The 11,174-nt window shown below is 41.7% G+C and overlaps 1 protein-coding gene across 1 annotated transcript; it reads left to right on the forward strand.

Moving 5' to 3' along the window:
- The first annotated feature begins 653 nt into the window (after positions 1-653).
- LOC132864685 (olfactory receptor 52K1-like) lies at positions 654-1,598 on the forward strand. The gene has a single exon (XM_060898100.1). It carries the CDS (start codon positions 654-656, stop codon positions 1,596-1,598), a length of 945 nt encoding a protein of 314 aa, XP_060754083.1.
- The last annotated feature ends 9,576 nt before the right edge of the window (positions 1,599-11,174 follow it).

Below are 11,174 nucleotides of genomic sequence, written 5' to 3' on the forward strand. Positions count from 1 at the left end.
CCCAACAATGGTGTACAGAGACCAAGACAAACTTGTTTTTGCAGTGTCCAGAAGCAAAACAGGGCACATCATAAGCAATTATAAGACAAGGCACATCTATGCATCACTATTACATTAAGGAATATATGCCAGATTGTCTTATTGCCATAGTTTGGAGTACACTATGTATCTGTATTTACAGTTGAGTTAACTTCTTTCTCTGAAAATGTTTCTGGGATGGAAGTGTTACTTACCAATTCTTAGCTTGGTACATGAGTTGTGTTATTATTATTATTATTATTATTATTATTATTATTATTATTATTATTATTATTTTAAACAGACAATTTTTTTCCCCTTAATAAGTGAACAGATTTTGCAAAGTATAGTTTAATGAGCATGAGATTACCATTCAAGGTGAATATTTTTGTAGTTTTAGCCAAATAATACAATGAAATTATCACTTTGAAAGCAAAATTTTGTATGATACTGGAGGTACTTGAAGGCAGTGTGCAGCTTGCAACATATTTCTGACAAGAAATATAATGCATAATTCATAGAATTGTAAAGCTTGACAAATTTAACTGGATCTTGTTAGCATTAATTATTTCAACTTTTATCCATTTTATATTGTTCATATATTTACACGTGGTGGCTGATCTGAATTCTAGAAGATGTTGACTCCTGTACAAAATTTTTCATTCACAACTTTTACATTTACTGGTTTTCATGATTTCGGAGAATGGCGGCCCATTCTATCCATTCCGTATCTTCTTATATTTTTGTTGTCTTCTACTTCAAACCTTACAATCATATATTTAATTATATCTCAGAGGGCTCTTCACTCTCCTATGTGTATACTAATCGGTCTTATGGCAGTTGTGGACCTCTCTTTGCCAATATTTTGTGTGCCAAATATGCTTCTTAGTTTCTTATTTAACTGGAAAGGAATTTCACTTGTGGGCTGTTTAGTGCAAATGTTTTGCATTTATTTTGTTGGTACATTTCAATCTACTATATTGCTTTGGATGGCTCTGGATCGCTTTTTTGCTATATGTAGACCTCTTTATTACCACAAATACATGGAAATGTCCAATTTTCTAAAGTTCATTATTTTTCCAGTTATCAGAAATCTGTTCTTTATTACCACAATGGTTTCTTGGGCTGGAAAATTGACTTTTTGTGCAACAAATGAAATAGATCACTGTTTTTGTGAACACATGGCATTGGTTCAGCTGGCATGTGGAGATGTTTCCATTAACAATGCATTAGGGCTTTTGGCTGTTTTTCTTACTATAACTGCTGATTTTATTTTCATTACAATATCATATATAGCAATACTTTCTTCTGTTCTGAGATCTGGCAAGGCCTGCTTGAAAGCTGTTAACACCTGCATTACTCATATAATTGTCATGACAGTGAGTCTGATTTTTGCTTTAATTGCCTTTATGTTATACAGAATAAGAAACAACTTTTCTCCCTCCAGCCGTGTCTTCCTGAGCACAATGTACTTGCTTTTTCCAAGCTGTTTTAATCCAATTATTTATGGAGTAAGAACTAAAGAAATAAGAGAGCAGTTTTTGAAACTCATGAACCATTTGAAAGTCTTTCGAAAGTAATCACAATGTACAGTATATTGTATCACATTTTAAATACCTCTTTAAAACAAGTTATTTCATGATAAAACATCATTTTTTATTTTATATAATTTGGATGTAATTTTAAAGGGTTAACATTTTAATAAATAAATAATAAACAAAATGAAAACTTGTTGGCTAGTCCATGTTCTCATGGACTCCTGACCACCAATGTCTATGGCATTTTGATGAATCAAGCTTGTGTTCTCCCAACAATAGATGAAATCTTTATCATCTGTTCTCACTTATCAGATGAGGTAAAAGCACAGCCATTATTTCACGCAGATATGGATTGTTTAACAGCAATTTATAATTGATTGTTGTTGCTCCAAACGGCCTGAAAAAAAGGCATCTTCACATGCAGGTCTCTTAAACTGCAAAGCATTGTTTTGCTATTCCCGAGTGGGGAAAAATACAAGTGTATTCACTGATCAGAAGGGCTTGGCTATCTGGATGAATCAGAAGGACATTGCTTCCTTAACCAATCAAATTTGCTCTGTTACTAATCCGAGACCTTTATCATGCAGACATGATGGATCAAATTCCCCTGGAGGTACTGTGTTAAAGTTTTTCTATGAAATTTAGTTGAGTTCCCAATCTTTAGACAGCATGCTGTGGTTATAGTGTTGTTGACCAAATGCATAACACTTATAGTTTCCTTGTGTGTCTACTTTATTTTCAATTCTTTAAGTAACTTGTAAATAAAGCAAATTGTCTGAAGCTTGTAGCTGGGCAATTTTTTTTAAGACATGCAACCTATGCAGTTAGACAACCAACTTAGTTTTATTTCCATGTTGCTAAAGGTTTTTTTTTTAAAATATCACTATCAATATTTGTATTTCTATTACGCATGTATTAGTGGATCCATTGTCTTGCAGCAAACCTATACCCATGGACTGCCACACTTGCAGTCGGGTGGTTATTCTATCTAAAAACATATTAGCCCATTGGAAAAAGGTGATGCAAGTCAAGAGATGCCTTTTTATTCTAATTAAATTATCCTATTAACTTCCATTTGACAAGCACTGTGGCTACCTCCTGGGTGGCACGAAGAATTTGTGGACATTTGTGAAGCAGCAACATGGAGTTCACCATCTACAGTACATTTACCAGATTTTATAGATTGAATGCAGCACTTCCTATTTATCACACATGCTCTGAGTTTTCTCATTCAGTCCTTTCTAGTGTGTTTTTGGTGTGTTTTTTAAAAGTTTCCTAATTGTGTTGATTAATTTTTCTTTATTTTCTATAATGAAAATTTAAGTTAAACTCTGTATTAAAAAAAAAAATTCTAGTCTAATATTTGTTCTGGCACTGTGTAACACGATGGATTAGGCACACACTTGTAAGACAGCTCTTATGTCTAACAGTTACATCCCATAGTGTGCCACTACAAATACAAATACACATAAACTAGGACATTAACTTTGTGCAATTTTGGATACAGATTATTTTTAATTAAGTGCAAAATGTGTATGCAATTTACTGAATAGTTGTTTTCTTCTATATAAAAAATTAAATGTCAGTATTGAACAAATTTGCATCAGCTGGAATTTTAAGATTAACCACAACCACTTCACATTTCAAAGCACTCTCAAGGCTCTTGGGAAATGAAGACGTGAGGGACAGGCTTGACAACTCAAGGTGTGTTTTATTTTCCTTAAAATTCACTTTTCAATGACTTCACGCTGCTCTATGCATGCGTGCACATGTGTACACACACAATGCTGAATTGCTCAGCTCTCTCTTTCTCTGTGTACTGGCTGTTTTCTGTAAGAACTAGGGTTGCAAAATTCCTGGGAATTTTCAGAGTGGAAAATTTCCATGGGAATTTCTGGGAATTTGGGGGAACTTTCGGGAATTTTCAAAACCAACTTTACTTAAAAATTGATACAAAAAAATAAAGGTCCTTTTATTCGGGTTAGGATATTTCTCTGGGTCTCTGTTCTGTTCAGAAGAACATACAAGGAAAACCAAGCATGTAACTAATTGAACAACTGAGAAAATTAATAACCACCAAATGTTTTACAAAAACAATACGGGTTTTCCCTGGTACATGTATAATGAATTAAACAATAACCTTAGACTTTGCGAGAACTTCTCTTCAAAAGCAACTTTAACTCGACTTGTGATTTTGAAGACTGCTTCCTGTAACATTTTTGTTTACTAATTATACTTAAACTTGAATTCCTTTTGCAACTGGTTTGTAAACCATATCCTGTCAAGTAATTTGCTTGCAAATTATCGGATTAGAAGTAATGATTAGGGTATACAATGCTATTAAAACAATGACATTAAACAGCCTTGCTCCAGATTCAAAGAAAAAAGTGGCACTAATATATTTTACAAGCAGCAAAACTTAAAGACTACTAGTAATTAGAAATTTTTAATTTTACATTATTTTAATATTCCTTGTTATTTTATGATGTGATACCTTTGTGATTAAATCTGTAGACAAGTCTTAAAGTTTTGTAAAATTTTGTAATAAAAATGGTCAAAATTGAGTTTTTGCAAGATATTTAGAAATCACTACTTGTTATGCAAAGAGTTAGATTTCCAGTTAATTCTTACCAAAAGGATACACACTAGAAAAAGAATCTATTCAATTCAAAATGACTAGATATCTTGTCCGAGGGACACTTAATAGAAATCTATTCAAATGCAGATTCGAGAGGTCCCCAACACAAAAAATATGTATTCAAAATGTGTAGTAGACCAAGGGATACAAGACCTTCTACACTTTTGTAGTAGGGAACTTGGGAATGCACATTTGACCTTTGACAATTTTGACTGGATTTCTATTAAGCGTCCCTCGGACTAGATAATTGAGAATAATAATTTTTCACTGAAAAATCTGAATATAATACTAATATTAAAAAACTAAAAGCCTTTTATTAATTGGCCTTTAGCAACATGTCCTATTCTTATTTAGCACAAAACAGTACATAATTGAAAGAAAGGCTTAACGTGGGTTTTAATTTGTTTTTCTGGCTGATGAAATGTTTTAAAATGTTTAAAACTTAATAAATGCCAAAATTGAAAATTCCCCAAAATTCCCAATATTCCCGGGCCCTTCAAAATTCCTAGAAACTTTCCGGGAAAGTTTCCAAAATTCCTGGAAACTTTCCACCCCTTTGCAACCCTAGTAAGAACACAAGAGAAACACATAAATTAATTGCCAGTAATAAAACACAGGTGAAACTCATCACGTGTTACCTGCTGGTTCTACCTGGCTTCTCCTTACCCACAGCTGACACTCAAAGCTGTGCCCACTGCCACATGCACATTTCAATAGGTTGAAATGATTTCAATGTAGTGTGTGTATTCTTTTGTTTCCAATAAATTTGAGTCTCATTTTTTTCTGTTCTATTTCTCATCTCTATTTCTATGTTTTTTTTTTGTTTGTTTGTTTTTGATTACACGACAATGATAGTATATGGTTAGGATGTGTAGGCCAACATAATGGTAGAAATATCTACAGCTGACCACTTGCTCTGCTGATATGGGTGACATTTGAAAACTAAGCTTTTCTGCTTTCTCAAATAAAGAAGTGCTCGGAACAAATGAAATAAAGCTAGTTCACCAAAGGGGAAAGGAAATAGTATGTAAAATATGCACATTTGCTTCTGGTAATGGTTACTTTCACTTCAAGCTAACTTTAACTAGATGAATTATGACCTTTGAACTCACAAGCTTCTGACTTGTAAGGCAGTAGAAAATACATTGCAGTATAAAATAAAATAAATGTCAGAATAGCTAACGAGTAGTCAAAATGAATTATTGCTGATAGACCCCTTGCGCATGACATTATGCATCACATGGTAATTATACCTGGGGGTCAACAGACATCATCTTTCATGTAAGCAAGGCTTAATCTGTCTTTGATATGGTTCATTTGTGCACTGTTTTTGGTTGTTCAAATTGAGAAAAAGATAAAAGGTATTACCGTCTCCCTGCTATCAAGAAAAATGTTAACAAAGAGAAGCAAATGCTTCAAGAACAATGAAGAAATGAGTGGTTAAAGAGGATACAACGAGAGGAGCTAAGTCTGAAAACTCCAGAGAAATTCGTGATTGTATTTAAAATGTATTTTAAAAAATAGAAAGTCGGAAGTGAGTATGGAAGAGTTTGTTTAAGAATCTCGTTTTTTTTTCTGCTTGCATTTGAGTTAGTTTCTTCATGAAAGTGTTTGATTTTCTTACAGGTGAAGCAGCTTCCTTATTTGATTCAGAAAACCAAGATTGGTTTCAAACAACTTTAAAAATAAACATAAATTTAAAAAAAATAAAAATAAAAAACAAGGAGTGACATGCACAATATATCCTGAAAGAACAGAAAAGATTAAAAGCAGAGAGCACTGAAGCTTTGCTTCTGTTATCAGAAGAGCCCAGTCCTGTGCAAAATGTCACCATGGAACTAGAGTATAGTGATGAACCTACAGTTTGAGAGAGTTCTACACACACAGACTGAACTTTACAACAGCTGCGTGCATGTGAAATGGAAATAAACCGATTAAGGCAGGAACAACTATCTCATCTCATTATCTCTAGCCACTTTATCCTGTTCTACAGGGTTGCAGGCAAGCTGGAGCCTATTGTTATTGTCTGTTACACACTTATCAACGTGTGTGACTCAGTTGTGCCTTTTGGATAGAGAATAAATGAAGAGAGACCTGAACATTAACCATTTATTGAAATTATTATTACAAGGGTGATTATAGTGACTATATGACTATAGCTACAACTGGAATTGCTGATTCTGTTAGCGTTTGTAATTATTGTACTATCCACTATTAGATAAAAGTAAAATAAAATCTTACAATATTGTTTGAAAGTCTAGAACAAGATATTTTATATTTTACAAATAACATTTCAGATATTGTTTTAACAATAATAAGCATCACTGTATAAATGATAGCATGTAAACAGCTCTGTAACTAGATATCCTTGGGGTTGTTGAGACATGGAGGGGCAGGAATTGAGGTTTTTCACCTGACATCACAGGGTCACGTGACGCCCCGGTGTCCGCCATTTTGAAGGTCAAGCTAGCTAATGTCAACAACAGTAGCTAGTATGTTACTGTAGCAATGTTTACATTCAGTCATTTGGATGACTGTTAAAACCTTTCAGTCTCAAGTTTTTCCTTTACTGTATTTACTAGTTTACTGTAATTATGATCCGGCAGCTATTTACACCAGATCCAGTGTAAATAGCTGCCGGAGCGCGTTCCGGCTTGCTCCCCCTCAAATTAAGCAGCGCGCTCCGGCTTGCTCCCCCTCAAATTAAGCAGCGCGCTCTGGCTTGCTCCCCCTCAAATTAAGCAGCGCGCTCCGGCTTGCTCCCCCTCAAATTAAGCAGCGCGCTCCGGCTTGCTCCTGGAGTGCTCCGGCCGAGGTTCCGGAGCGCGCTCCGGCTTGCTCCCCCTCAAATTAAGCAGCACGCTCCGGGAGCAAGCCGGAGTGCGCTGCTTAATTTGAGGGGGAGCAAGCCGGAGCGCGCTCCGGCAGCTATTTACACTGGATCCGGTGTAAATAGCTGCCGGATCATAATTACAGTAAACTAGTAAATACAGTAAAGGAAAAACTTGAGACTGAAAGGTTTTAACAGTCATCCAAATGACTGAACGTAAACATTGCTACAGTAACATACCAGCTATGATGTTGTTGACATTAGCTAGTGCTAACAGCTAGCTGCTAGTACACTGCTACAAGACAGACACCGACCCTAATAATACAGTTCTTGGTCATTTCCTGGTAACAGCAAATTTATAACGGGCCATGTCTCAACAGACTAAGAAGTTATTTCAATGACATTTAATAACATTTTGTTTATCCTGAGTCATCATACATCACACAACTATGTGGCAAATTGCAAACTTTAATAGAAAATGTAAACAACAAAACAGTGATATATACAAATTTATATATACACACACACACACACACACAAAAAAAAAAAAAATTATATATATATATATCTCGTCTTCTTCCGCTTATCCAGGACCGGGTCGCGGAGGCAGCAGTCTAAGCATGGAAGCCCAAACTTCCCTTTCCCCAGACACCTCGGCCAGCTCCTCGGGAAGAACACCGAGGCGTTCCCAGGCCAGCCGAGAGACATAGTCCCTCCAGCGTGTCCTGGGTCTTCCCCGGGGCCTCCTCCCAGGGGGACATGCCTGGAACACCTCCCCAGGGAGGCATCCAGGAGGCATCCGAAAAAGATGCCCGAGCCACCTCAGCTGGTTCCTCTCGATGTGGAGGAGCAGCGGCTCTACTCCGAGCTCCTCCCGAGTGACTGTGCTTCTCACCCTATCTCTAAGGGAGCGCCCAGCCACCCTGCGAAGGAAACTCATTTCAGCCGCTTGTATCCGCGATCTTGTTCTTTCTGTCATTACCCAAAGCTCATGACCATAGGTGAGAGTCGGAACGTAGATCGACCGGTAAATTGAGAGCTTCGCCTTTTGGCTCAGCTCCTTCTTCACCAACGACGGACCAGTAAAGCGACCGCATCACTGCGGAGGCTGCACCGATCCGCCTGTCGATCTCACGCTCCATCCTTCCCTCACTCGTGAACAAGATCCCGAGATACTTAAACTCCTCCACTTGAGGCAGGACTTCTCCACCAACCTGGAGAGGGCAAGCCACCCTTTTCCGGTCGAGAACCATGGCCTCGGACTTGGAGGTGCTGATTCTCATCCCAGCCGCTTCACACTCAACTGCAAACTGCCCCAGTGCATGCTGAAGGTCCTGGTTTGAAGAAGCCAACAGGACAACATCATCCGCAAAAAGCAGAGATGAAATCCTGTGGTTCCCAAACAGGATTCCTTCCGGCCCCTGGCTGCGCCTAGAAATTCTGTCCATAAAAATTATGAACAGAACCGGTGACAAAGGGCAGCCCTGACGGAGTCCAACATGCACTGGGAACAGGTCTGACTTACTGCCGGCTATGCGAACCAGACTCCTGCTCCGTTCGTACAGGGACCGGACAGCCCTTAGCAAAGAGCCCCGAACCCCATACTCCCGAAGCACCCCCCACAGAATACCACGGGGGACACGGTCGAATGCCTTCTCCAGATCCACAAAGCACATGTGGACTGGTTGGGCAAACTCCCATGAACCCTCGAGCACCCTATGAAGGGTATAGAGCTGGTCCAGTGTTCCGCGACCAGGACGAAAACCGCATTGTTCCTCCTGGATCCGAGGTTCGACTATTGGTCGAATTCTCCTCTCCAGTACCCTGGAGTAAACTTTCCCTGGGAGGCTGAGAAGTGTGATTCCCCTATAATTGGAGCACACTCTCTGGTCCCCTTTCTTAAAAAGAGGGACCACCACCCCAGTCTGCCACTCCAGAGGCACTGTCCCCGACCGCCACGCGAAGTTGCAGAGGCGTGTCAACCAAGACAGCCCCACAACATCCAGAGACTTGAGATACTCAGGGCGGATCTCATCCACCCCCGGTGCCTTGCCACCGAGGAGCTTGCAAACCACCTCAGTGACTTCGGCTTGGGTAATGGACGAGTCCACCTCTGAGTCATCAGCCTCAGTCTCCTCAGTGGAAGACATGATGGTGGGATTGAGGAGATCCTCAAAGTATTCCTTCCACCGCCCGACAATGTCCCCAGTCGAGGTCAACAGCTCCCCACCCGCACTGTAAACAGTGTTGGCAGAGTACTGCTTCCCCCTCCTGAGGCGCCGGACGGTTTGCCAGAATTTCTTCGAGGCCGACCGATAGTCCTTCTCCATGGCCTCCCCGAACTCCTCCCAGTTCCGAGTTTTTGCCTCCGCAACTGCCCGAGCTGCAGCACACCTGGCCTGCCGATACCCGTCGGCTGCCTCAGGAGTCCCGGAGGTCAACATGGCCCAATAGGACTCCTTCTTCAGCTTGACAGCATCCCTTACTTCCGGTGTCCACCACCGGGTTCGGGGATTGCCGCCACGACAGGCACCGGAGACCTTGCGGCCACAGCTCCGAACAGCTGCGTCCACAATGGAGGTAGAGAACATGGTCCACTCAGACTCAATGTCCCCCGCCTCCCTCGGAAGCTGGGAAAAGCTCTCCCGGAGGTGGGAGTTAAAGACCTCCCCAACAGAGTGCTCGGCCAGACGTTCCCAGCAGACCCTCACCATACGTTTGGGCCTGCCAGGTCTGTCCAGCTTCCTCCTCCGCCAGCGGATCCAACTCACCACCAGGTGGTGATCAGTTGACAACTCAGCCCCTCTCTTCACCCGAGTGTCCAAGACATAGGGTCGGAGATCAGATGACACGACTACAAAGTCGATCATCGACCTCCGACCTAAGGTGTCCTGGTGCCACGTGCACTTATGGACACCCCTATGCTCGAACATGGTGTTCGTTATGGACAAACTGTGACTAGCACAGAAGTCCAATAACAAAACACCACTCGGGTTCAGATCGGGGAGGCCGTTCCTCCCAACCACGCCCCTCCAGGTGTCACTGTCATCGCCCACGTGAGCATTGAAGTCCCCCAGTAGCACAATGGAGTCCCCAGTCTGAGCACCCCTCAGTACCTCTCCCAGGGACTCCAAGAAGGCCGGATACTCTATACTGCTATTTGGCCCGTAGGCACAAACAACAGCAAGAGCCCTCTCCCCAATCCGAAGGCGCAGAGAGGCGACCCTCTCGTTCACTGGGGTAAACTCCAACACATGGCGGCTGAGCTGGGGAGCTATAAGGAAGCCCACACCAGCCCACCGCCGCTCACCACGGGCGACTCCAGAGAAGTGGAAAGTCCAGCCCCTCTAGAGGAGCTGGGTTCCAGAGCCCAAGCTGTGCGTGGAGGTGAGCCCGACTATCTCTAGCCGGTACCTCTCAACCTCCCGCACAAGCTCAGGCTCCTTCCCCCCCAGCGAAGTGACATTCCATGTCCCAACAGCCAGCCGCTGTGTCCGGGGATCAGGTCGTCGAGGCCCCTGCCTTCGACTGCCACCCAATCCACACTGCACCAAACCCCTACTGCTACCTCTGTGGGTGGTGAACCCACAGGAGGTCGGGCCCACGTCACCTCTTCGGGCTGAGCCCGGCCGGGCCCCATGGGCAAAGGCCCGGCCACCAAGCGCTCGCATACGAGCCCCAACCCCGGGCCTGGCTCCAGGATGGGGCCCCGGCTGCGTCCTACCGGGCGACGTCACGGTCCTGGATTTTTTCTCCATAGGGGTTTTTTGGTGAACTGCTCTTGGTCTGGCCTGTCACCTAGGACCTGTCTGCCTTGGGAAACCCTAACAGGGGCATAATGCCCCCGACAACATAGCTCCTAGGATCATTCAAGCACACAAACCCCTCCACCACAATAAGGTGGCAGTTCTAGGAGGGGATATATATATATATATATATATATATATATATATATATATATATATATATATATATATATATATATATATATATATAAAGTCCTGTGGCACGGTGCAAAAAGGCAGGGGTCAGCATCCAGGCAATGACCTAGGTGTCAGTGACAGAGAAAGAGAGAGGGGGTGAACACACACACACACACACACACACACACACAGTGCTGTGACTAATTGTCTTCACATTGAACAGTAGC

The sequence above is a fragment of the Neoarius graeffei genome, chromosome 17 (assembly GCF_027579695.1).
Source record: "Neoarius graeffei isolate fNeoGra1 chromosome 17, fNeoGra1.pri, whole genome shotgun sequence".
NCBI lineage: Eukaryota > Metazoa > Chordata > Actinopteri > Siluriformes > Ariidae > Neoarius > Neoarius graeffei.

Bases quoted from the DNA above. Each gene is read 5' to 3' on its own strand.
- LOC132864685 (XM_060898100.1), top strand. From the start codon at position 654: ATGTTGACTCCTGTACAAAATTTTTCATTCACAACTTTTACATTTACT.